The following is a 27,237-nucleotide window of genomic DNA, read 5'->3' as shown; positions in this document are numbered from 1 at the left end:
ATCGCCCAAGAGATGGTCCACACGATGAAGATTAGGAAGGGGAGGAAAGGCATTGTGGCTCTGAAGCTGGATTTAGAGAAGGCCTATGATCGAATTAATTGGGATTTCTTGATGGAGAGCCTTGAGAGAGCTAGAATCCCGGACAGCTGGAGAAGTTTAATTAAGGTATGTATTTCTTCTCCTGTGTTTCAAGTTATGGTCAATGGGGATATGTCGGAGGAATTTTCCCCGGGCAGAGGAATCCGTCAGGGGGATCCTATGAGCCCTTTCCTTTTTGTTATTGCTATGGAGAGGCTCTCTCACCTGATTCAGGATGCGATTGATAATGGGAGTTTCCACCCTGTGGCGATCAACAGCTTCTGTCCCCAGGTGACTCACTTATTCTTTGCAGATGATGTCCTTATCTTTCTTGAGGGTAATGAGGAGCAGTTGAAAGTCATTATGGATATTCTGGATTGTTTTTGTTCGGCCTCTGGGCAGAAGCTTAATATCCAGAAATCTAGGATGATGTGCTCTAAGAATATGAATCAGAGAGTCTGTAAGAGATTAAGTGATCTCTCAGGTATTCCTCTTACTGATTCTCTTGGGAAGTATCTGGGCGTTCCCCTCCATAGTGAGCGTGTGTCTAAAGGCTCCTTCAAAGAGACTTTGGATAAAGCTAATTCGAAGTGTGCCACTTGGAAAGCCAAGACTCTGTCTCTCGCTGGCCACCTCACGTTAATTCAATCTGTTAATTGTGCTGCTCCCAATCACATCATGCAGGCTTGTAAGCTTTCGGATCCTATGCTTAATGATCTTGACAAGATTAACCGTAGGTTCCTGTGGGGGGAAGCTGCGGAGGGCAGGAAGATCCATCTTGTGCCTTGGAGTGAGGTTTGCCAGCCTAAAGATTCTGGGGGTCTGGGTATTAGGAAAGCAAATGACAATAATAAAGTTTTATTAATGAAACTCCTTTGGCGTATGTGGCAAAACCCCTCCTCTCTTTGGGTTCGCCTCCTTTGTGGTAAGTATCGGAAAGACAAAATCTTCGGGGGCCCGAAAGAGAGAGTTGCTAATTGTTCCTTCCTCTGGAAAGGACTTAGTGCTGTGTTTGATGAGTTCTGCTCGGGAGTTGGCCTGGAGGTGGGGAATGGTAAGTCCATTAGTTTCTGGTTTGATAACTGGATTGGGGATAAACCGTTAATTGAGGTGTGTTCTTCCCCCCCCCCCCCCCCCGCCTAGTGATATACGCAACTGGAGGATTGCCGATGTGGTTGACTCGGAAGGGGACTGGATCTGGTCAAAGTTTGATACTTTCTTTAGCCTTGAGACTCTCCTTAGAATGCGGGGAGTGAAGGTGAGTAATCAAGAGGAAGACTTGGATAGGCACTGTTGGGCGCTGATTAACAATGGAGTTTATTCTTGCAAATCGGCCTTTGAAGCTTTCTCTCTCTTTAGATCTGATCCTCCCTCGGATGTGTGGAAGTCGATTTGGACCCTTAAAGTTCCTTTCCGTATTAGGAGTTTCCTGTGGCTGGGCGTTAAGGACAGGCTTCTTACTAATTCGGATAGGCACAGAAGGCACTTGGCTGATTCTGGAGCTTGCAGTAGATGCAGAGGCCATGTTGAGACTTTGTGCCATGCTCTTAGAGATTGCTCTAATAGTAAAGAGGTTTGGAGGAAAATTCTCCCACACCATATTTTCTCTTCCTTCATGGCACATTCTGAGGTCGACTGGTTCTCTGATGGTGTTAGAGGAAAGTTGCTTCCATACATGGAGCATGGTGACATTTTCTTTGCTATTATCTGTCACCAAGTTTGGAAATGGAGAAACGAGGAGATTTTTGGAGATAAAACTGTTTTTATGACAAACTTAGCTGATTTCTTCTCGAAAAAACTTTTCTCTATTATCGATAGTTTCAAAGGAGAGTCCCTTGCCAGAGCCTCTCAGTGTTGTGATGTCCATCTCGTGGGATGGAGCAGGCCAAGAGAGGGGGTTGTGAAGCTGAATACTGATGGTTCCTGCCTCAGTAACGGTAAGATTGCGGCTGGAGGTGTGCTTAGAGATGTAGGGGGCGTCTGGCTTTCTGGGTTCTCCCAGAATTTAGGGTTGGGTTCTTCCTTTTCTGCGGAGCTCTGGGCTATTCTTACTGGAATCAATCTTGCTAAAAGGCTGGGTGTTAAGAGGCTCTCTGTGGAGTCTGATAATTTGGAAGCAATCAAAATGATTTCTGAGAATCATTCTATGGGTCTTAACAGTCGCAACCTCATCAAAGCTATTATAAGGCTTTGCTCCTCCTTTGAGTTCGTAGAGTTCAGACACATTTTTAGAGAGCAGAATCGTGTTGCTGATCGCTTGGCGGCGGCGGACCATGAAGGGACGTTAGGCGTTACTACCCTTCCTATTTCCCCTAGTTTCATCTCTCATCTTCTCTTAGAAGATAGGATTGGGGTTAGCTTTTCTAGACTAATTCCTGGGTAGTTTGTTGTTGTTCGTTTTTCTTTTCCTTTTCTACCAAAAAAAAATATTTAAAAAAATATTCACATAATTAAATTCATTAATTTATTTTTATTATTTATTATATAGCTATCATTTAATCATGTCAATATTTATAACATTTAAATTTATATATATCGACTAAATTATATTAGTAATTTTTCATTTTGAGAGTTTAGGACTGAAAATTTAATGCGTGTAACGGAATCGTTATCTGAAGAGGTCTTATCCGAATAAAACTCTTATTGTCCAAATCAGGGGAAACGACGTGGTTTTGATTGTGGTCTTTTAATTTAAAAAGAACCAGCAGCAGTATATAGAGGCAGCAGCAGACAGATCGATTCTTTACGAATCGCAGCCAGCCGAGCTCCCTCCTCCACCACTGTTTGAACTCCTCCTCTCTCCCCGTCCGGCCAACGTCTTTCTTCTCCGACCGATCGAGTAGTGTTGCCGCCGGCCGGACACCATCTCCAACAATACGTCAATTTCAGATTTAGGGTTAGGTTAGTTAACTTTTACCCTTTAATTTTAATTCATGAATCATGTGTGAAATTGGTATAAATTAGGTTGATTTGATGATTTGATGATGATGATAGATGGGTAATTTTATGATGATGATAGCTTATATGTATGTATGTATTGTATGTCAAATTGGTATTTATGTATGTATGTGGAGTGGAGTGGAGTGGAGAGAGAAGAAGAAAATACAGAGCTGAAGATGAACATTAAGAGTCATTAAAAATGGTGAAGTTTTGTGACCCGTGACATTGTTGTTTTGGCACTTGGGGAGCTGCCAAAACATGCCTTGTGTTGTGAATATATAATCCTAAACTCTAACATTTCCTGTACTAGGGACTTATTTTGATGATTTTGAGAGGTTGATGATCCAATTAATTTCTAGGACAAAGGTTAGGGTGCAATTTGAGCTTTAAGCCAAAAGCATAATACTCATTTTTATTTTTATTTAGCCCTCTGAACTAAGCCTGTTAATGGAGGTCAATGGCCTTTGCTCTATTTATATTGGGGAAGAAGAATTGCCCAAACTGTTTCCAATGTTACTGTTACCGTTTGGACAGGTTTCAATTGATGAAAATGGTATAAGTCAGGGACTTATTTGATGATTTTGGGAGATTAGGGATTCAATTGAGTTTTAAGATAAAGTATAGGGTGCAAATTGGGCCTTAAGCCAAAAAAAAAATCATGGCGTTTGTGGTATAAGTCAGGGACTTATTTGATTCTTCTAATTGGTTTGATGGATGAGTTTGTGTGTTTGAAGTTTATGTATATGCCTTTCAATTAGTGCTATTTTGTCTAAAAAAATTTTACATACAGATTTGCCCCCCTCCCTCAAATCCTGGATCCGCCACTGGTCCAAATAGGTTTTATACATGAAATTGAAATTGACTTTTATCTAATTCACTTCATTTTATATGAAATTCTGTTAGAATTTTAGGTGAATAGCTATAGAGGTATTTTAGAATAGAGTTAGAAAAATTGTAGGAATTAAATTTTAAAAACTTTTAAATATAATATCATATAATATAATATATATATATATATATAAGATTGCCCAAATAGCGAGTTTTAACAACATATTTCAAATATATATTCTCTATTTCTTACTACACATTTCATAATTTAATTTTTATATTTTAAAAGATATTGGAATAATTAAATTCATTATTTTATTTTATTTTTATTTTTATCATTGCCTATGACTATGTTTAATTAATTCCTGTATCGGAATAGAACTCATATTTTCCCAAATAGGTTATAAAGTGAAATTGACTTGTGCAGAAAACCAGTTTTAGCAAATTATTGATTTGCTAAGTAGAAGAAAAGTAGAAAAGGAACGATGCCAGGAGGAAGAAGTAGCCAATGCTTGACCATGCACCAACCATGGGCTTCACTGTTGATTTATGGAATCAAGCGCATTGAAGGCAGGTCTTGGCCAGCTCCTATTCGAGGTAAATCGTCACTTCAACTTTTAATTGTTTCTTACAATTATCAATTTAGGGTTCTTTTTTTTCTTTTGAAAAGAAGGAACGATTCTGCTAATTGATTGATTATTTTGTTAATTAGAAGCTTGAAACCACTCTTCTGTTTTCTTACTACTTTTTCTGATTTTCATTATGGTGTTATGTGGGATTTACTGCCGATTTTTCCTTCCATGCTGCCTATTATTTGAAGCTTGATATTTTAGTTTTTATGAAATAGGCACCCATTATGGTGTTTTAGATTATGGAATTGGAGATTCTCCATTAATTGTAATGCTGAATTTCTTTTTGTTGATTGGATAACTTTGAATTGCCGGGAAGGAAGTTTACAAGACCCATGTCCTTTTTTTTTTGGTCTTCTTGAGTAAAAATTCATGTTGGATGTCTATTTAAAGCATAAAAGAAAATGGAAATGTTTTATTCTTTTGAGGTTCAGACCTTTGTATTTGGAAAGCATTCTGTTCAGAGATTTGAATGTTGAAATTTTATCACGAGGAGTAAAGCATGACTTGATATTCTTTACAGATTTTATCTCATATCTTGTCTTTTGAAGGCCGCCTTTGGATTCATGCTGCAAGTAAAGTTCCAGAGGAAGCTACAATTAAAGCAATGGAGGATTTCTACAGGGAAATCTATGCGGTGAATGGAGTTACTGACATTAAGTTTCCAGAACATTACCCTGTTTCAAGACTTTTAGGTACTTGGTTTGTTGTATTTTTCCAGACTTGTATTTGTTTCATCAAGATGAGTTGTGTTTGTGAAATGTTTTATAGTGGCTTGCTGATGCTTCTCTGAGTCATTATGTGTTTTTAAACATGGGTGCTTTATGATCTTCTTCTACTTGTTTTGATTATCTTTTTTCTCTTCTATTGGTAGTTTAATGTTTACTGAGAAAGGAAGTAGCAAATTGACAAGTGTTTCATTTGACGAATTCTTGTTTGTCAGCATTATTCCGCAGTAGTGTGCATAATAATGCTTCCCCCTTCCCCCGGAAGATTGTGTATATTTCATAGACAAGGAGAGGTTTCCATAAAAATTAATGAAATTTATGCTGTTTGTAGGATTAGCAAGCCTTAGAGCAAGTGCTTTATCCATATGTTGATGGCTAATTTTGTGTATGCTACCGTATTTCAAGAGTCACCCTTCTCTAATGATTGTAATCAAAATGCTAGATTTAGGGATGTAGTGATTAGACCGTCTAGTATAGTAGTATCTAGTCATCTATAGATGCTTTCCGTGTGTTGGTTGTGCTCTTTGTATGTCCATTATATGTCTTGATTCAGGACTTGAAATGTTGCAGTTCATTTTGATGAGCTCTGTTTGGCTAGTGTATATTCATTTTGGACTGTGGACTAAAAATCGAACATGAACTATCAAAATTGTAAAATCATTTTCGGAACTTTCTTTGACACTGTTTGTTAGCTCCGTCTTTCATTTGGTCCAAAATTTTGATAAACTTAATTATTTGTTTATGTATATTTATAGGGTGTGTTGAAGTGGTCGGCTGTGTTAGAGGTGAAGAAGTAGCAAGCTGGGAAGCCATACCTGAAGGGGTGGGGAAAAATTCGAGTTTCTGACCTTTTCTAGATCCATGCACTTGGTTTCTTTAATTGATTAAATGTAAACTATGTTCCCTGATTTGGAGTTTTTCTTAACCTACATACAGGTAAGGTTAGAGGGACAAACAGATTTTTGCTGGCTTTGTGAACAGCCACAGGTGTGCCCTCTGCAGTTACCCTGACTTTTAGAAGTGTTCTTATTTGCTATTTTATATTTACTCTAATTTTTATTAAATATATATTTTTTTTCAGAAATTGCTAGTTCCATTTGAGATGCGAGGCTTTCAACGTGTTTATAATTTGGAAAAGAAGGTATGTGTTGTAAAAAAAGTAAATTTGCAGCATAGTTATTCATATGATGTTGTCAAGTTTGATATTCATGGAAGGTTTGTAACTTTGACAGGTATATGAGGCTGCAGTTAGAGGTCTGACCCCAGTGAATGGTCCAATGCCAGTAAGATTTCCCCTTCCAAATCCTTGTGATCCCTTTTCCTTAAAACCCGGGTCTATATCCAAGAGATTAACTCATAAATCATCTCAAGTGGAGAAATCATCAAGTCTTAGTGCAGCAATTGCTGGTGCTCGTGCAGCAGCTACCCAGTTCAGCAAGAATGATCAAAATCGCCTAACAAATAATATTCAGAATAACAGTTATAATTCCAGGAGCAGTGACCAAGTAAAAAGCAAACCACTTTCTGAAGAGCATAAAACACTACAGCATAGCAGCTTAGATGAAGTTCCTAATGATGAATCTTCAGAGCTCAATGATGGTAAGCGAAGCGATCATATCCAGGACGCGGGAACAAGTAGCCATAGTCGAGCTGGTGCAGATATGAAACGGACTGCTGGAGCTTCTGCTAAGGTGTGAACTTTGTTCGGATCACAATTAGCGCTTTTTGAAAGAAAAAATAGATTAACATTAAACCTTTTTATATTTTTTATGCGTCTGTTTATTATTTCAGTTTCAATTCCATGCTAAGTTCCAACTTTTTATCTCCAGATTTTTGCTGTAGCAGTGAATTCATTGAAGAGGAATCAGACCACTTTCTGACCCGACCTAATGATCCTCATCGAGGGCAAGATAAATTTTATATCGATAGAGGAAAATGGAAAATGTGGAAAACAAAGAAAGAGGGCAGGGATTCTCTACAATGCCACCGTAGACCAACTGAAAGGGATGTAGCGCAGCTAAGTCCCTGCTTTGACTGTTCCTTATCTTAGGTCACGGTATTTTTGTTCGAACCTACTCCTTTACCCTGAACTCGTAGCTTTAAGATCGATCGGACTTGGCTTACTCTTGATCTGTTCTCGAACTGCAACTGGATACCAAAAACTCTGCTTTGCCTGCTAGATAGATTTTTGCTGTAGCAGTTAAAAGGCTGAAGTTAATTACAAGTTAGCAGATGTTCAAATCAGTTGAAGATCCAAGTTTTGCTTGTCATAACTCTTTATCACCTGTAAGTTTACACTAGTCTAAGGTTGTTCATGATTTAGCTGTCTATACTAGATCACATTGTATTCACCATAAGTTATTACCTTATGTATGATATTTAGAGCTTTTGTTTTGTATATAATGTATGTGGTTTGATACGAGAATGAATAACTTATATATGAGGTCCGATATGAGAATGAATATTACCTTGTCCATGATATTTAGAGCTTTTGGTTTGTATATAACTAATGTGGTTTGATACGAGAATGAATAGTTTTTCATGTGTATTAAACTCGAGATTCTATTTTTAAAAACGACTCAAGGAAACTGGCAAACATATTGATTCTAGGATCTCTATTGAAGTTTTTGTTCCTCACTAAATTGAAGTTTTCATCTCTTATTTTTTGTATAATGTAATATAATATAATGGTGATTAATTTAACTTGATAATATTTTTTCCAATAATGTTTTCGTACTTAACAAGAGACATAGCAGGAATAATTTTATTATCTTCCTTAACAAGTTTCAAGTTGAGACAAAGTCCGAAACAATTACGGTTTTGAGTGGGAGAAATTCCAGTACCCATTTCAGGACTTGGAATATGTGAAGGACTATACACTTCTCTTCCCCATTCTACGTATGTAGCAAAACTTGCGTAAAAAATCTTGAAGGTCAGATTCCAAGTTTTTCATCATGTGTTAATTTCAGAATCCAATTTCCACTCGCTTCATCCTATAATGATTTAAAAAGAATAATTTTACAATAGAAAGGACTATGAAGTTATTTAATTAAGAACATGCCGAGTACACCATGTTAATATTCATATGCAATAAATCCATATAACTTCATACTTTAGTAACATTCAACTAACTCTCCTTGTTTTTTTCTTTGTAAAAAATTTAATTAGACATAACATGTCACTTACTTTCTGAACTAAGAGTTCTTGCGAGCGTACTAAAGGTCCACATGTAGGACTAACCGGATCATAAGCCCAATCAGGAGGTATATCAGATCTAGTTTTGATAAATAAACCGTAATGATCATTGAAACAATGCTTGTTATTAGCCTATTAAAAAAATAACAAAAATTAATGTTAGTAATTAATTAGCTAATATAAGATCACATATGCTTTTTTTTCAGTTAAAAAATTAATGAAAAACTTTAATATAATTAAGTAATGAACTTACATATGTGTATATAAAGAAGTGAGTTTTAGAATCTCCAAATACTCTTGGATGCTCCTGAGGTGCAAAAATCAAAATTTCTTGAATTAATGTTAATAAATTGAAAGCTAAAAATAAATTTCTAGTTATTTAACTTACCGTCCATCCAAAAATAATACTTTCATGCCCGTTTTGGAGTTTAAGTTGACTCGAACTATACTGAGAATCATGATTTAACTTTGGGTTACATACTTTGTTATGCATTCCAGCTCCATAATATTTCACTTTAGCTCCAAGTCGTGGTGTATGAAGCACGGCAAACTAAGCCATTAAATAATTAATTAATTAATTCTCTTGAAAAAAGTTAATTACTCAAAATAACTATATTATATAGACTAAAAACAAATATTTTACTTAACTTTTTTTTTTGTATAATGTAATATAATATAATGGTGATTAATTTAACTTACATGAACTCCAAGTCTTTCAGTAGTTTGTAGATTCAAATTTAATGCATATATTTTAGCAGCCAGTTTTGCTCAGAACAGGTCATCTTTTGTGATTTTTTTAATGGGAACAGTAAAAAATCCAGTAAAAATTCACCCATATTTTTTCAGGTCTAAAATAAGATGTAAATTTTTTAGATTTCCTTCCTCCATGATATGAAGTAGGTTTCATCTGCATAATTCAATTGTAACATTATTAGTATCAAGTTGGTTATGATCCAGTAATTAATACATTGAGAGAGGAATAAAACTTGAGGATGGAAAGAATGATTCTTCATTAATGGATCATCAAACGCCGGTTATTGGTAAAAATCCACAAAATCATATGTATCTCAATAGGTTGTCTATACATTATGAAAGAATCAATAGGTAAGATGCAATAATAGATTTTATTCTCTTATCTTTTCTTGAAACTCCCAAAATAAACGTCGCCAAACTATAATATATTTACATTGAATATTCAGCAAATTGTTATAGAATACAACAATATATATTTTAAATATATCAGAAATCGATTTGATATATAAATTAAGATATATGCATTATCTAAGGTAATTAAGAAATATAATCACTTGAATGGTTTCTAGTTCCAATTCTAAATCTTCTTCTTTACTTAAAATTCTATCTCCAATCTCCAAGTATTGATACAAAAGACAAAAATAGAACCAATATCATATACTTTAAGCCCATGGTATAACTAGGATATTTGGCTCATCTCTTCTCTTCTCTCTGGAAACTCCGCCTGCCCCCATCTCTTTTCTTTCTTTCTTCTTCTACTTTTTTATCTTTTCTTCAATCTTCCCAACCAAACCCTGTCTCACTTCAGTTTTAACAAAAAGAAACTAGAAAGAAGCTAGATCTAGAGAAGGGAGAAGGAAGATTGTCTTCCTTCTTCCTCCTCCCATCTATGACTCTATTCCTACTTTTTAGCTTTTATTAGTGTTTTGTTTCTTTTTTCCGTTAAAGTTCATACTTTTCTTTGAATTTTTTCCGTTTGATCTGCATTGTGAGCTATATCTCTCCCATTTACACTTTTTCCGGGTTTAGCAAAATCGGAAGCGTATTATCTTATACGTAGATCCATAGATCTACGGGGTTGCACCAACAGAAATGACTCAGATCCGAATGGTCGGAAGAAATTAGATGATGATGATTGGTTTGCAGTTGTTTTCGGTGGATTTGGATTCAAGAGAAGTATGAGTTTTGTTGTCCTGTTATTTTCATTGTTCCTTTTATGGTATTTTTTGCTCTTTGTAGTCGTTTTATTCCCTTTGTGGTATCTTTTGCTCTTTGTAGTCTTTCTATTCCAGTAAATTTTATATTAGGCTTTGGCCTATGTATGGGTAAGGTTTTAATCTTACTATTTTCATGTACTCTATGATTATCTAATGAAATATATATGCATTATTATAAAAAAAAAAAAAAAAACTAGGATATTTGGGTTAACCAAAAGCTGTCATAGAAAACCTATATATAATATATACATTGAGTAAAGCATAACATGTTTACGAAGGAACGTTCAATAGAAAGTTGAATATATTTATGGAAAAAATCAAAGAATGTCACATATTAATTATATCAATTGAATAAAGTAGCTAATTCAGATTAGGAATTAATTTATGGATACCATAATTGGATTTTTTCCAATCATAGAAAATCTGTATTTTGATCTCAGAATGATCGAGGAAATCTCCATTTAGACCTCAAAAGTACATAAAAAAAAGTAGAACTATGAAGAAAAAATAAATGAAACTATATTATTGAATTTTTGTTTTATTAAAATTTTGGATAAAATTTAAATTTTATCTTACTCGGAAATGTTGGAATTAAATTTGCAAAATTTCATACGTTAGGACTAATTTTAAATTTGCATTTCGTTTGAAATGTTAAGGTTAAATATTTAGTGCGTTATTAGCGTATGAAATTGTGCAAATTTAACCCTATTGTTTTAAGCGGAGTACAGATTTAGCTCTAACGTATCAAATTGTACAAATTTAACCCTAAAGTTTTAAGCGAATTGTAGATTTAGCCCTAACGTGTGAAATTGTGAAACTGTATGAAATTGTGAAACTTAATTCTCACGTTTTCCAGCAAAATCAATTTTAACCACTCGCTACCGAAAATTTGAAAAGACTTGTTTTACTGTTATTTAGCTACATGGGACCTTCTAAACCAGTTTGTCGATAAACTGAAGCAGTTTCATATATTTCTTTTTGTAATTAATATTAATAACACAGTAAAATATTTTAGAAAGTTTCAAAAAAACTAAACCTGCTACATATAATTAATCACAATTTTTTTTGAAATTGTCTAAAATATTTTAGCTAAATATTTAACCTTAATGTTTCCAAGCAAGATCAATTTTCAATCATACGTTACCGAAAATTTGAAAAGACTTGTTTGACTGTTATTTACCAACAAACTGGTTTAGAAGATCTGATGTGGCTAAATAACAGTCAAACAAGGGATTAACCCTATAGATTTGCACAAATTCATACGTTACGGCTAAATCTGTACTTTACTTGAAACGTTAAGGTTAAATATTTAGTGCATTAAAAACACATTTTAGGTAATTTTAAAAAAAAAATTGTGATTAATTTATATGTAGTAGGTTTAGTTTTTTAAAACTGTCTAAAATATTTTAGATAAGTTCAAAAAAATATTTCATACATTAGGGCTAAATCTGCACTTAGCTTAAAATGTTAGAGTTAAATTTGTACAATTTCATACCTTAGGGTAAAATCTGCACTTCGTTTAAAACATTAGGATTAAATTTGTACAATTTCATATGTTAGAGCTAAATCTACACTTGGCTTGAAATGTTAGGGTTAAGGAGTTATAAGATATTGACAACTTAATCATTGATGAATCACAAAGTAGTCTGCTCGTGCATGAACAACGTATGAGCCCTCCTATTGAAGAAGAACATGCTTTGCAAATCACTTATGGAGAACAGCCATGAGGAAGGGGTCGTGGTCGTGGAAGTTTCAGAGGTAGAAGTCGGGGAAGAGGCAAAAAAAACTTTGACAAAAGCACAGTGGAATGCTATTATTGTCATAAATTGGGGCATTTCCAATGGGAATGTAAAAGCAAGGAAAAAGAGGGCAATTATGCAGAAGCTCTAGAAGAGATGTTGTTTATGGCATACGTGGATATGAACAACGACAAAAATGAAGATTTATGGTTTCTTGACTCCGGATGCAGCAATCATATGTGTGGGAAGAAAGAATACTTCTATCTGAATGAGACTTCCGAGATTATGTGAAGTTGGGAAACAAATCAAGTGTGGTTGTAATGGGAAAGGGCAATGTCAGGCTACATGTGAATAAAATGGCACATATAATCACTAGAATTTTCTATATACGAGAGCTGAAGAACAACTTGTTATACATTGGGCAGTTGCAAGAAAACAGGCTTATTATTCTCTTTCAACATGGAAGGTGTAAAGTGTTTCATAATGAAAAGGGGCTGATCATGGATACAAAAATGTCTGCAAATAAAATGTTTGTGCTACATGCTATATCTCAACCTTTAAAATCAGCTTGCTTCAACACAATTACAGAAGATATGGGCAGCTTAGGCATTGCAGATATAGGCAGTTGAGTTTTACAGGGTTGAAAATTCTCCAACAAAAGAAAATGGTGCACGATTTACCTCAATTCCAGTCCCTCTCAAGGCTGTGCAAAGAAGTCTGATAGGAAAGCAGCAAAAAGATCCTTTTCCAAAGAAGAGTACTTGGCGAGCTTCACAAATTATTCAACTTTTACATTCTGATATTTGTTGACCAATCAAGCCTATGGCTAACAGCAAGAAAATGTATTTGCTCACATTTACTTATGACTTTAGTAGAAAACATGGGTTTTCTTTTTGGCAGAAAAATCAGAAGCTTTTGATGCTTTTAAAAGATTCAAAATTCACGTTGAAAAGGAGACAAACACACACATTAGAGATATGCGTGCATATCGAGTAGGGGAGTTTACATCACAAGAATTCACGAAATTTTGTGATGTAAACGACATACAAAGACAGTTGACAACTATACGTTGCAACAAAATGGAGTCGCGGAGCGCAAAAATAGAACCATTGTCAGAAAAGAAGATTCAAAAGACCTTTTAGCCTGAAGTAGTTAATTGGATGGTGCACGTCTTGAATCGAAGTCCCACATTAGCTGTAAGAAATAAGACTCCTGAAGAAGCTTGGATGGTGCACGTCTTGAATCGAAGTCCCACATTGCATCTTCAAAATAAATAGGATCATGTTCCTGACACTTAACAAACGAAGTTAGATGATAAAAGCTTAGTTTATGTTTTGTTGGGGGTTAGTGAGGAGTCAAAGGCTTATCGACTTTATGATCCTACTTCACAAAGGATCATAATAAGTAGAGATGTTGTGTTCGAAGAAGACAAAAGTTGGGATTTGGGAAAAAAATATGAAGAAGCAATCGAGTGCGACTTGGATTGGGGTGACAAAAAGGATGATGCAGCTGCAATTAATGCCAATGAAGATAAAAGTGAGTCTGATTTTGATGCAACTGATGAAGAAGAAGCAGAGGAAGGGGATAATATTTCCTTTGAATCCTTGACTGAAAGTTCTTCTAGTTCAAATGAAGCGAGGATGAACAGGAGACCACCGGTTTGGATGCAAGACTACACATTAGGAGATGGAATTTCAAAAGAAGATAATGAAGTTCAATTTGCCATGTTTGCTGCTGCTGATCCTATTTATTTTGAAGATGCAATATAAAGCGAAAAGTGGAGAAAGGCGAAGGATGTGGAAATTGAAGCAATAAATATAAACGAGACATGGGAACTAATAGAATTACCTAAAGAAGCAAAGAAAGTGGGAGTGAAGTGGATCTATAAAACAAAATTTTAAAAAGTGAAGAAGTTGACAAATACAAAGCATGGCTTGTAGTGAAGGGATACTCTCAGTAGTATGGGGTAGATTATACTGAAGTGTTTGCACTAGTGGCACGCATTGAAACAATCTTATTGGTGGTGTCTCTTCCAGCTCAATGAGGGTGGGCCATTTATCAACTAGATGTGAAATCTGCATTTCTCTACGGTGAGTTGAAAGAAGACGTTTTTGTTGAGCAGCCTTGTGGTTATGTGTTGAAAGAAGCCACAGAGTTGAAAGAAGGCATTTTATGGGTTTAAGCAAGTTCCACGAGCTTGATATAGTCACATAGAAGCTTACTTTATGAAAGAATGATTTGAGAAATGTGATTATGAGCACATACTTTTCATCAAAGCTGGAGCAGGAAAAATTTTAATTATTAGTTTGTACATTGATGATTTCATTATCATTGAAAATGATAATGTGATGGTTTCTGAGTTTTAAAAACTCTTTATTAGTAACTGCAGAAAACTTGACTATCATCACAAATATCAAATAGGAACTACTGGAATAATACTTGATTAAATTTTACTAAATTTAATCAAGTATTAGATTTGACCACAAATTAAACAATGAAACTAAACTAAATCAAACAATGAAACAATAATGTTCAAAGAATACATCAAACTAAACATTATTATCAATTAATAATTTGAATATAAACCCTAATCATGAAATTTAAGAACAAATTATAAACTTGAAGACATTAAAAACCGCAAGATAGTTGAAGTTCGCAACTAATTGAAAAACCATTACAGAGTTACATTCAAATGAAAACAAAAATAAAACAAGATTTAAGGTGCAAAAATACCCCAAACGTTTTGGGTCAGGAGCAATTTTACCCCTAACGTTTAAAATTGTGCAATTTTATCCCTAACGTTTATATCCAAGAACAATTTTACCCCTAATGTTAATAAATTAAATCAATTTAAGAAATAATTCATCAAACAATCTTCTAAGTCATTAATCTTATCCTCTACACTTCATGTGTATCATTTTATCAGTAGCAAATCATAAACATATGTTGGGATGTAAAAAAAAAATATACTGTCTTTTGTACAAATTAAACAAAAAAAAAATTCACCGAATTTATAAATATTAATCTCTAATTCTATTGTTAAATTACAAAAAACTTGAAATTCTTTTTTTTTTAGAATGAATTGATATGCAATTGGTGCAAAATAATGAATAAAAATATCTGTATTTTATAATAGTGTTTGAAATTGACCCAAATTAACAACGTTAGGGGTAAAATTGCTCTTGGCTACAAACATTAGGGGCAAAATAGCACCATTTTACACGTTAGGGGTAAAATTACTTCTGACCCAAAACGTTAGGGATATTTTTGCACCTTCATCGTCCAATAAACTGAAGAAATCAGTAACTGAAATATCTCCAATCCTATTCAGAACATTCTGCTTAATTCTTCAAGCGATTTCTTATAACCTTCAAGTTATTCCTTCTCCATTGTTTCAATAGATGATTCCCACCAATAGCCCTCTCCATTATTCTTCATCAGATTCAGATTGCTTTTCGCAATTTCTAGTTCTCTTTTAAGCTCTTCCTTCATTGCCACAGCTTTCCAATACTCCTGTTCTTGCACTGTTGTAGTTTCCGACTTAGTTTCCGACTATGGCTACTTGTTCCCGCATCCTAGATATGATCGCTTCGCTTAGCATCATTTAGCTCTGAAGATTCATCATTACGAACTTCATCTAAGCAGCTATTCTGTAGTGTTTTATGCTCTTCAAAAAGTGGTTTGCTTTTTACTTGGTCACTGCTCCTGGAATTAGAACTGTTATTCTGAATATTATTTGTTAGGCGATTTTGATCATTCTTGCTGAACTGGGTAGCTGCTGCACGAGCACCAGCAATTGCTGCACTAAGACTTGATGATTTCTCCATTTGAGATGATTTATGAGGTAATAGACCCGGGTTTTAAGGAAAAGGGATCACAAGGATTTGGAAGGGGAAATCTTACTGGCATCGGACCATTCACTGGGGTCAGACCTCTAACTGCAGCCTCATATACCTGTCAAAGTTACAAACCTTCCATGAATATCAAACTTGACAACATCATATGAATAACTAGGCTGCAAATTTACTTTTTTTACAACACATACCTTCTTTTCCAAATTATAAACACGTTGGAAGCCTGCCGACCACTTCAACACACCCTATAAAAATACATAAATAATTAAGTTTATCAAAATTTTGGACCAAATGAAAGACGGAGCTAACAAACAGTGTCAAAGAAAGTTCCGAAAATAATTTTACAATTTTGATAGTTCATGTTCGATTTTTAGTCCACAGTCCAAAATGAATATACACTAGCCAAACAGAGCTCATCAAAATGAACTGCAACATTTCAAGTCCTGAATCAAGACATATAATGGACATACAAAGAGCACAACCAACACACGGAAAGCATCTATAGATGACTAGATACGGTAGCATACTAGATGGTCTAATCACTACATCCCTAAATCTAGCATTCTGATTACAATCATTGGAGAAGGGTGACTCTTGAAATACGGTAGCATACACAAAATTAGCCATCAACATATGGATAAAGCACTTGCTCTAAGGCTTGCTAATCCTACAAACAGCATAAATTTCATTAATTTTTATGGAAATCTCTCCTTGTCTATGAAATATACAGAATCTTCCGGGGGAAGGCGGAATAATGCTGACAAACAAGAATTCGTCAAATGAAACATTTGTCAATTTGCTACTTCCTTTCTCAGTAAACATTAAACTACCAATAGAAGAGAAAAAAGATAATCAAAACAAGTAGAAGAAGATCATAAAGCACCCATGTTTAAAAACACATAATGATTCAGAGAAGCATCAGCAAGCCACTATAAAACATTTCACAAACACAACTCATCTAGATGAAACAAATACAAGTCTGGAAAAATACAACAAACCAAGTACCTAAAAGTCTTGAAACAGGGTAATGTTCTGGAAACTTAATATCAGTAACTCCATTCACCGCATAGATTTCCCTGTAGAAATCCTCCATTGCTTTAATTGTAGCTTCCTCTGGAACTTTACTTGCAGCATGAATCCAAAGGCGGCCTTCAAAAGACAAGATATGAGATAATTCATAACAAATAACATATTTGGTCATGAGAAGGAGAATATGAAGAAAAGTGCACTTATTTTAGCATTAGTTAAATGGATTGAAAATGTTGTAGACCTGCCTCCGAAGCAAGTACGAGTGCTTGGAGAGTCTTCTAATAAACCGTTGCTCAGCTTTAGCTCTCAATTTAAAATTTTGGGCACATAAATTGGAAGTTTAGAGTCTAAAAACAGAACATGCAACTTATTTTATTCCATTCAAATCTTTTAATGGAATTCATAACAGTTTGCGATTTGACTATCAATTTAAAATTGGGACAAACTGGAAGGCAGACATGTAACTTAGAATGAACATTCCACACCTTAAGCTGCATGTGTTAGGAGTTAAAAATTATCATCCCTACTTCTACTAATCTGTAAAGAATATCAAGTCATGCTTTACTCCTCGTGATAAAATCTCAACATTCAAATCTCTGAACAGAATGCTTTCCAAATAAAAGGTCTGAACCTCAAAAGAATAAAACATTTCCATTTTCTTTTATGCTTTAAATAGACATCCAACATGAATTTTTACTCAAGAAGACCAAAAAAAAAGGACATGGGTCTTGTAAACTTCCTTCCCGGCAATTCAAAGTTATCCAATCAACAAAAAGAAATTCAGCATTACAATTAATGGAGAATCTCCAATTCCATAATCTAAAACACCATAATGGGTACCTATTTCATAAAAACTAAAATATCAAGCTTCAAATAATAGGCAGCATGAAAGGAAAAATCGGCAGTAAATCCCACATAACACCATAATGAAAATCAGAAAAAGTAGTAAGAAAACAGAAGAGTGGTTTCAAGCTTCTAATTAACAAAATAATCAATCAATTAGCAGAATCCTTCCTTCTTTCCAAAAGAAAAAAAAGAACCCTAAATTGATAATTGTAAGAAACAATTAAAAGTTGAAGAGACGATTTACCTCGAATAGGAGCTGGCCAAGACCTGCCTTCAATGCGCTTGATTCCATAAATCAACAGGGAAGCCCATGGTTGGTGCATGGTCAAGCATTGGCTACTTCTTCCTCCTCGCATCGTTCCTTTTCTAAACTTGTTTATTCTGTAACAACTAAATACAAAAACTTATTAAACCTAAATTCTAAAAATACGTCTTCATCTATTCAAGAGGTAATTTTTTCACTTTTCCTACATTTCAACCTATTATAAGAGTTAGTGTTGCTGGTTTGAGAGATTGAATGGATGAGGATCGAGAGTTAGTATTATGGTTTTTGTATTTAGTTGTTACAAAATAAGCAAGTTTGGAGAGTTGAGAAAGGATTTGGACAAATTAAAACGTGTATCACTTTAAGCAATTACGATGGATTAATAGATCATTCTAATCTCTACGGGATGTTAATATATCAATTTAAGCAAATTCAATGAGCTAATAGATCATTCTAACCAAATTTAAAGAAGTTTAGGAGGGGAATAAGTCATTTTAAATAAGTTGAGGAGGTTAAGCGGTGAAATTGATCTTTGACATTTTGATAGGAAGTCAGATTAATTAGAAACTCTAATAAGAAATAAGAATCTGCAAAAGAAAAGGAAGAAGATGAATGAATTATTTATCTGATAGAGAAGATAAAGAAAAAGGCAGAGCCGCCACAGGAGGAGAACTTCCCTCTCTACTATCAAGCAGAGCCCATCAAACAATGATGTTTGACAACCCAACATAAGGTCCCTTTAAGTGCTTTTGCTATTAATCAAACCAGTTGATTAATTTAGAAAAGTTTAAGACTTTTTGTAAAAGTGGAATTGACCCATGTCATAATAGTGTTGTTTCTGTTTATAGAATTTTTTCACTGAGGATCTTGAATATGAATGTTGACAGTGAGGTCTTATCCACTAGTTATTAGTAATCACATGAACAGCCAGAAAAATAGGAAAACATGTATATACATCTCAGCATTAAATAGGAAAACATATGTATATACATCTTAGCATGTATCATTTAGAGTTAGTATGATCTCCATTTACCAAATATCTACTACAACAACCTCGAAAAACCCATCCAAATAGAAAGTTTAAGACTTTTTGTAAAAGTGGAATTGACCCATGTCATAATAGTGTTGTTTCTGTTTATAGAATTTTTTCACTGAGGATCTTGAATATGAATGTTGACAGTGAGGTCTTATCCACTAGTTATTAGTAATCACATGAACAGCCAGAAAAATAGGAAAACATGTATATACATCTCAGCATTAAATAGGAAAACATATGTATATACATCTTAGCATGTATCATTTAGAGTTAGTATGATCTCCATTTACCAAATATCTACTACAACCTCCTCGAAAAACCCATCCAAATAGGTGATATACATGATCATCGATATTATACTAGAGCAAAAAAAATTATTTGTGTTCCTCTAAGGTTGAAGAGGCATTTGATTCTTCCAAAGCCTGAGAATCAAGGAAATGGCACCTTGATTTTGCTTTTTGCATTCTATAAAATCGTTGAAATTTGTTGGGTTTTTTTCTCTCCAGATAAAACTTGTGTCATACATGTCACCGCCCTCACTTTTGATACTCGAGAGACTAGCTCAATGGAAGGTTGTTCCCTATCTAGAGACTCCGAGATTATCAATCCAGCATGCCATTGATGCTTGTCCGGAAACTAGTGATGTTCTTGATTTCTAACATCACTAGTTTCCGAACAAACGTCGATTGCGTGCTGGATTGATAATCTCAGAGTCTCGAGAGGGATCAACCTTCCATTGAGATAGTCTCCATCGAGCATCAAAAGTGTTGGCAGTGGCATATATGACACACGTTTTATCTAGAGAAAAAAAAAATCCAACAAATTTATAAAAAGTAGAATATATGAAAAAAAAACAAAATGAAATTACCTTTCCTTTCCTTAATTCTCAGACTTTAGAAAGATCAAGTGCCTCTTCATGTTATCTGATTTGATGCAAGGTTGCACATCACCTTGCCCGTTGTATACTCATTCTCCAGCGGTCAATTAATCACTTCGGAACTTAAACAGTCCGATAAAAGCTTTGCCATCCTTCAATTTTTGTTTGATTTTAATGGTTTCAGGAATTCCATCATTAACATTATGCAAGCCCACAATTGTATCGTGGTTTGATATTCCGGTCCTGATGTCAAATCAAATATGTTACTTTTTAAATCCATAATCTAGTTTTATTTGTAGAATTAAATATGTTTGAGTTAAAACCATGTCGTAGGTTTGATTGTCTTACATTATTCTATAACACGGGAACTCATCCTTAATTGACACCCCATTATTCTACATTATTATAGTATCTTTCACTTGATTGAGGCAGTCCTGAATGCTCAGACGCAGGACATCTATACCACTTGAGTCCAACCAAACTAGTTCAACCAAACTTCGAAGCAGTTAACTACTGCATAATATTGACAGGTATTATGAAAAATAAAATCCAAATTTTATGTTACAAACAAAAATGCATAAATGACTTAAAAAATCAAACAATTAATACTTAATGCCAATTTGCTTGTAAGGTTTGCATATAAATTTTCGACCATTAATATTATCTTTCCAAGATGAATTTTGGTATAGAAATACATATAAAGAAAAATTTGTTATTTTAGGTTTAAGGTTTAACTTTAAGCAAGTTCACGAATTTTTCCTCATGTTTTGCGAGCATTCATCCCAAAAAGACAAAATTAATGGTCAAAAATTTATACTCAAACCTTATAAGCAAATTGAGCCTAAATATTAATTATTTGTTTTCTTAGTCATTTATGCATTTTTTTTTTGTAACATAAAATTTGAATTTTATTTTTAAAATTGCAAATATCAATATCATGCAACAGATAACTGCCTAAAAGTTTGATTAAACTCGAGCGGTATAGATATGCAACGCTTGAGAATTTAGGACTGCCTCAAGCAAGCAAAAGATTGCAAAAGCCTTTTAAACTGACTGAAAACAAAAGGTGTAACAATAGAGATTGAGTTCCCCTATTCCGGAATAAGGCAAGGCATCAAACCTACAGTATAATTTTAAAAACATATTTAATTCTAAAAATGAAACTAAGTTATTGATTTAAAAACTAAATTATATTTGATTTGGCATCAAGACCGGACCATCAAACCACTGTACAACTGTGGACTTACATTTGAATTTGTTAATGATGAACCCCTCAAACTATTTCTGAACGCAAACAAATATTGAAAGATAACATAGCTTTTATTGGACTGTTTAAATTCCGAGATAATTACTCGACCACTGGAGAATGGGTATACAAAAGGCAAAATGATGTGTTAACTAGCATCAAATCAGACAACATAAACCATGCAGTAAGAACTTGATAATAGTGAAGAGGTTTGTATTTTTTTTAAATACTAAGTAAACTTTGATTATATTGTTTAATCGAAATATTAAAAAGAAATACTAAATAATATTTAAAATTTTAACGTTTAAGTATTAGTAATCTATGTAATGCATAATCAATCCCAATACAAACATTACTTATGGGAATATAAGAGAATTCAATCACAAGAGCACTCAGCTAAAATTTACATTACTATTTATGGTATAACAAGTAATATATGTAATTCACAAACACATCAATATGCTAGAATCTGACATTATCAACCCTAATTATAATGCTGTATAACTTTATGAAGAAGGCCAGCCAATCCAAAAGAAGCAAGTTGTCAAATAGGGATACGACTCATGAATCGAAATCCACATTTTGTGAATCGAATCAAATCGTAAGATTCGATTCAAATTCATAATACTACAAAAAAAAAAAATATTTACCATGTTGAATTTAAAATATTATCAAATATTAGTCTAGAAATGCAATTTTAATGTCAAAAAAGAAATCATGTCAATGAATTACTTAAATTTAAAATCTAATGCATATCCTAATAAAACTAGTTAACAAATTGGACTCTGTTGAATAACTTAGTGGAGATGGAAAGTTTCAAACTCTGTTTGTTGCCTTATTGTCAACTTGGTAATGATCGAATGGAACTAGTTTGAGTTGATCACATCATAAATAACAATTGGAATGAAGGAGATTGAGTTTAGTAGTTAGTGCTGAAGTTTTTGATGAACAATGATGAGGACCCAGCTCGAAATAGAGCTGAATCAAATTGAATCATATGATTCAAACCGCGAGTAGTAAGCTTCTATTATAATTTAGATTCGCCCTATAGATTCAACTTGAAATAAATAGAGCTGAATTGAATCGAATCATAAGATTCGAATAACGAATCGTAAGATTCTAATAAAATTCATGAACAATATAAGAGATAATAAAGAATGCATGATTATTGGTGTAGCAACCAAGACAAAGTAAACCACATTAATAAAAGGACATAATTGAATTTGTATGTATTTAAAAGCTCACTTTATTCCTACATGATCTCAAGCTTTATGTACCTATCACATGCCTATACTTGACTAAATTGGACCTCTAGTGTGTAATATGTCGAATAATAATGGGACACGCGTACTAAATTGACACATCAGCATAAAAAAATGTAAATTACCTCAATTCAGTGTTCTTTGTAATTAGGTTATTTGGTTAGGGATTTAGAGCACCAATAGAGAAACATAATCACATTTTTCTTCATGCTCTCATATACTTTGTTTTCTTCAAATTAATCAATGTAGATCAAATTTAGTGACTTCGTAGGTAATTTTCAATTTTTTCTTTATTTCTTCCCTAAGAATGGGTCAACGTCCTTGCGACCCCCAAAATCTAATCGCAGTTAGAATCATAGAAATGATTCATGTATTACACCAAGCTGGGAGCTGCGGCCCCTTCACTCTTATTCTTCGCCCCATAGAATTTGGTTCGGATGTGAAGTGTCCATAGGTGGATCGAAATATAAAAAGTATGTAGAATCTTCCATTGTAATAAACAAAATTTGATTACCAAAACTCAAAAGCAAACAAACTATACTAATAAAACCATTCTCTTGAACTCTAACCAAACAAAAGAAAATAAAACAGGATTGGATGAAAACATATGAAAAATAGAAGCAATGAGCAAATACAATAGCAAAACCCACTTCGGTTTTATTTAAGAGTTATAAATACCTTTTTTTTCCTATACCTCCCATGCCAAATAGTGGTGTATGGTTCATTAGTCGCCATCTTCAGATTGAGGTGCATTCATTTCCAACCTCTCTATATTAAAATTGAAAAGGAAAGAAATTATAGAACTAGTAGACAAATTAAATCAAATTCAAATTGAGTAGTAGAAAACTATAGAGTGTAGAAACCAAATTCGTAGTACATACAAATAGAAGACTGCAAAAAGAATCATTTTTCTGCAATGGGAAATTATTTCATTGTATTTGTATGGGAAAATCAAAGTAGTTGATTGGAAAAAGAATGTGACAAAAACTCTGTCTTGTCATTCTTTGTTTGGTTTAACTTGTTTGAACACATTAATGACGAAAACTGATGTATCTTTAAACAATGAAAAGAATGTCATATACCATATCAATAGAATTATTGCTGCATTATGCAAATAAAGGAAAATTCATGTAACAGAAAATTGAATAAACTATTTATTAGTCCCCTATCACACTTATGTTTTAGAATTTTGATAATGCATTGTTTGGTCTCTTATAAATGGATTAATAAATTATTTAAACCTAGAAAATTTTATTTAAACCTAGAAAATTTCGGTTTGTCCCCGATATGAGCCGAGCCGCTTATATTATGTCAGACTTGAGTAAACGAGCGAAGCTTGAGCGAAGCTTGAGCGAAGCTTGAGCGAAGCTTGAGCGCAGCATTGAAACTCAACACGAAAGCTCATGAGAAGGCTCGATTATATGTTCAAGATCAAGGTCATGAACAAACTCGGTTATAATGTTCATGAAGCTCAGGAGCCAAGTTTATGACAATTATCAAGCTAGTTTACATGCTCACAAAAAGCACAAGCAAACAAACACTCGAGCGAATCAATTGAGAAGGCCAAAGCTCGGCTCCTAGATATCTAAAAAAATGGAACTCGTTATAAATCAGCTAGGGTATAGAAAATTAAAAAAACAGAGGTTATTGACAATGCAGTAGGACTGTTGAATACATATCAAAAACAACTGCTTCAATGAATTATTGGGCTTAATAGAATCGTTTTAGGAAACACGAAAACATGATCATGATCAAACAAACATGGGAGGGAAAAACATAGGGATTATGTTCTGTTTTTGCATATTCAATATCATATTGAAATGAAATAACTGCTAAATCCAAAACATAGGGATTATGTCCTGTTTTTGCATATACAATATCAGAATGAAACGAAATAACTGCTAACTTCTTCGATCAGAAAAAGAAAGATGAAATAAAATTCAGAACTGTCAAGATTTGAGGTTAGATCGACAGATCTAAGCAGAAATGGGGCAGATCAGAAGAAGAGAAGGATAGAACTCACCGTGGATAGCCGCTTTTAAGGACAATCGGACCGCCGATCGGAAGAGCACCGTTGTGACACCATCCCTGTCGTTAACTGCTTCGTCGGCCTCCGGTGTGAACGGATCTGCACGAAAAGAGTAGAAATCCGAGAGAAGCTTTCGTGGAAACGAGGAGGTCGATGATGATTTGGACGATCAGCAACGGGATCTCTTTAACCTAGGACTGGTTGCATTTTGAGAGAAAAAGGAAGGAGAACGGAGAAGAGAGAAGGCGGCGGAGCAAGGAGAACCGGCAGCCATGAAAGGTAAATAAGAAATAAAACCCTACCTAACCCTGAAAAAGAAATGGTTTTATACTCCTATAACATCAAACTTTAATTTGAACCCTTTGATCAAGATTAATCAATTGATCAAATGGTTGAAATTAATCCCTGATTCAAAAAGTGTACGATATAAATAGGTTGGGTCCTATTCTAATTTCGGTGGATCTTTACTTTCTTCAATTTTAATTACATGCTTTAGTAAATTTAGCATCTAGCTTTATTTTTTTAAATTCATAATATGCATGCAATCAGGAGCGGATTTAGGGGTCAAATGGGGCATTTGCCCCTCCCCCCATCCCCGGGGAAAAAAAAATTCTCAAAACGACGTAGTTTTGGTTTATGATTTATTTTACAAAAATAACAAAAACGCAACGCACAGGATTTTACAAAGCATCGCCTCCCTCCTCGAGTTCCTTCGTCGATCTCGCAAAGCAAGCCTCCTCTCCAGCAAGCACGCGGCACGCCCCTCCTCTCCCTCCTCCATCCAGCAGCGTCGACGCCTCCACTCCTCTCATCTCCGGCCGTCCGGCGGCCACCATCTCCAACAGGTTAGTTTAATTAAATGTTAGGTTAAATTAAATGTTAGGTTAGATAATTTATGTATTTTCTGTTCAATCTCTATCTTCTCCGTCTTTTCCCTATCGTTTCCTTCCATTATATCAATTCATGGAATTTAATTATGCAGAAAAATGAGGGCATTATACTTTGTCAAATAGTTTTTGGAATGCAACTTCTTTTCCCATATGTGATCTGTTAGTTTTTGGGATTAATATGTAGAAATCATTTTCAATAATATACTACACCATTTTGATTTTGTACTGGTAGTGCAGAAAAATGTTGAATGACAATTTAAGAAGGAAAACTAGAATGATGTTCATTTTATTAGTTTGAACTCGGTTGAATTGGCAAATTAGCTATAATGTCAGGTCTGCTATTGAAAAATAATATGTTTTAAAAGGAATTGGATAGAGTTAAATTTACTAGGCTCTAGCCTCTAAACCAATTTCTCACCTTCCAATTTCTCAGATTTCTCATCTAAACTAATTTCTGTTTATGGAGCAGAGCATTTATCAGAATTATTCTCCAATTCCAATTTCTTCCTCTCCTCATTCCGAAGGTATTTCCTATTTCTTGCAAGTGGGTGCCCTGGTTTCTTCATAGTTCGATTACTGTTTCTTTAATTCATGATTAACTCAATGTTATGCCTTCCTTCTTGATTTTGTTTTTATTTCTTGCAAGTGGGTGCCCTGGTTTCTTCATAGTTCGATTACTGTTTCTTTAAAGTTATATGTCTATTACTAATACATAGCCATCACTTGTAGGTCATCAAAAACGAAAGCACGGGAAATTCGAAAGTGATTGTGAGAGTATTGGAGATAACTTTGAATTTTTTTAAGCGTAGAACTAATCAAGAGGTTAGCAACAATTTATGCTCTTGATGATCTCGACATATACCTCTAATTAACAATTTATGCTCTTGATGATTTTGATGTGTCTGCTTGTTTAATTGTATTTCTTGTTGTTTTATGTAGATGCCCTACATATGGACAGACAAGAGGTTGCAACTCCTAGTAACCAAGTTCTATGATTATGTGCAGAATCCAAACACAGGACTGTGTTATGACTTAATTAATAGGCACTTGCTATTATTGGATACACTGAAAAATGAGCTTCTCATACTTACTAATGATGAAGCTCATGATTCTCCAACTGAAAATGACATTACAAACAAACTCAATAAAATTGCTAGATGTTATAAATTTAAAGAACCCAGTTATTATGACTTGAAAGAAATTCTTGGTCAAAATATATGCAAAAAATTTAGGGTGCTGGTTAGACATGAAAGGTTTGACGAATATGTTCCATTCTATGCTATATCCTGTCGTGTCAGCATTGCACAAGCTGTAGAGATTAGTAACTTCCAATTAACAGTTAGCGCTCCTAATGATTTTGATTTATTTGTTCGTTTTACCCTCTAATTTTTATTGTGCTCCTAACATATTTGTTGGTTTTTCTCTAGTTGAGCATGTCTCCTAGTAGTGATCACTTTTATTGGACAGACAGACGGCTGCAAGTCCTAGTGAGTATGTATTACATGTACCTGGAGGATTTAAAAAGTGATTCACATGAACAAGGTACTAGTAGTACTAGGCAAAATAATAGTGAAAAGTGCTTGGCGAATCTGAAAAAAAACTTAGGTGGGAAAGTCTCGACTCCAAAGTTGAGAAGTAAGCTCGATAAAAAATTTAAAGATTATGAAAAGAAGATAAGTTGTTTTCTTTGTTTCCTAGTTGTCTTCTTTGTCAAATATAGGATTGCTCATCAAATTTTTAATGGTATTGATACAAATACAGTCCTCTGCTCATCAAGAATTTAGGATTAGAATTGG

General features: G+C 34.1%; 2 protein-coding genes across 6 annotated transcripts; one reads left to right on the top strand and one right to left on the bottom strand.

The window, feature by feature from the left end:
• Positions 1 to 2,813: 2,813 nt before the first annotated feature.
• Positions 2,814 to 7,682, top strand: LOC136220211 (uncharacterized). Of its 2 annotated transcripts, none has more exons than XM_066008005.1 (8): positions 2,814 to 2,979; positions 4,274 to 4,443; positions 5,027 to 5,170; positions 5,959 to 6,026; positions 6,140 to 6,190; positions 6,285 to 6,344; positions 6,436 to 6,894; positions 7,033 to 7,682. In XM_066008005.1, exons 2-8 carry the CDS (start codon positions 4,332 to 4,334, stop codon positions 7,081 to 7,083), a joined length of 945 nt encoding a protein of 314 aa, XP_065864077.1. In that variant the 5' UTR covers positions 2,814 to 2,979; positions 4,274 to 4,331; the 3' UTR covers positions 7,084 to 7,682. The 2 variants fall into 2 exon arrangements, with proteins under 2 accessions (XP_065864077.1, XP_065864078.1); XM_066008006.1 differs by having other exon boundaries at positions 4,999 to 5,170.
• A 7,532-nt stretch (positions 7,683 to 15,214) lies between these two features.
• LOC136220210 (uncharacterized) lies at positions 15,215 to 24,846 on the bottom strand. Of its 4 annotated transcripts, XM_066008001.1 has the most exons (7): positions 24,546 to 24,845; positions 23,201 to 23,290; positions 20,006 to 20,257; positions 18,081 to 18,226; positions 16,967 to 17,110; positions 16,153 to 16,206; positions 15,215 to 16,061 (listed from the first exon to the last, which is right to left on the bottom strand). In XM_066008001.1, the coding sequence occupies exons 4-6, from the start codon at positions 18,190 to 18,192 to the stop codon at positions 16,166 to 16,168; spliced, it is 297 nt and encodes a 98-aa protein (XP_065864073.1). In that variant the 5' UTR covers positions 18,193 to 18,226; positions 20,006 to 20,257; positions 23,201 to 23,290; positions 24,546 to 24,845; the 3' UTR covers positions 15,215 to 16,061; positions 16,153 to 16,165. The 4 variants fall into 4 exon arrangements, with proteins under 4 accessions (XP_065864073.1, XP_065864072.1, XP_065864076.1 ...); XM_066008000.1 differs by lacking the exon at positions 20,006 to 20,257 and having other exon boundaries at positions 24,546 to 24,846; XM_066008004.1 differs by lacking the exons at positions 20,006 to 20,257; positions 23,201 to 23,290 and having other exon boundaries at positions 24,546 to 24,846.
• Positions 24,847 to 27,237: the final 2,391 nt, after the last annotated feature.

Source organism: Euphorbia lathyris, chromosome 2 (assembly GCF_963576675.1).
Source record: "Euphorbia lathyris chromosome 2, ddEupLath1.1, whole genome shotgun sequence".
In the NCBI taxonomy this organism is placed as follows: domain Eukaryota; kingdom Viridiplantae; phylum Streptophyta; class Magnoliopsida; order Malpighiales; family Euphorbiaceae; genus Euphorbia; species Euphorbia lathyris.
Note: the sequence above shows the minus strand (reverse complement) of the source record. Positions and strands in the feature narration are given on the sequence as shown.

Excerpts from the sequence above, each read along its gene's own strand:
- LOC136220211 (XM_066008005.1), top strand. The coding sequence starts at position 4,332 with ATGCCAGGAGGAAGAAGTAGCCAATGCTTGACCATGCACCAACCATGG. Across the intron at positions 6,027-6,139 it reads GGGAAGCCATACCTGAAGGG|GTAAGGTTAGAGGGACAAAC; the intron begins GTGGGGAAAAAT and ends ACCTACATACAG. Across the intron at positions 6,895-7,032 it reads CTGCTGGAGCTTCTGCTAAG|ATTTTTGCTGTAGCAGTGAA; the intron begins GTGTGAACTTTG and ends TTTTATCTCCAG.
- LOC136220210 (XM_066008000.1), bottom strand. The coding sequence starts at position 23,247 with ATGAACCATACACCACTATTTGGCATGGGAGGTATAGGAAAAAAAAG. Across the intron at positions 17,111-18,080 it reads TTGGCCAGCTCCTATTCGAG|GCCGCCTTTGGATTCATGCT; the intron begins GTAAATCGTCTC and ends TGTCTTTTGAAG. Across the intron at positions 16,207-16,966 it reads CCCTGTTTCAAGACTTTTAG|GGTGTGTTGAAGTGGTCGGC; the intron begins GTACTTGGTTTG and ends GTATTTTTATAG.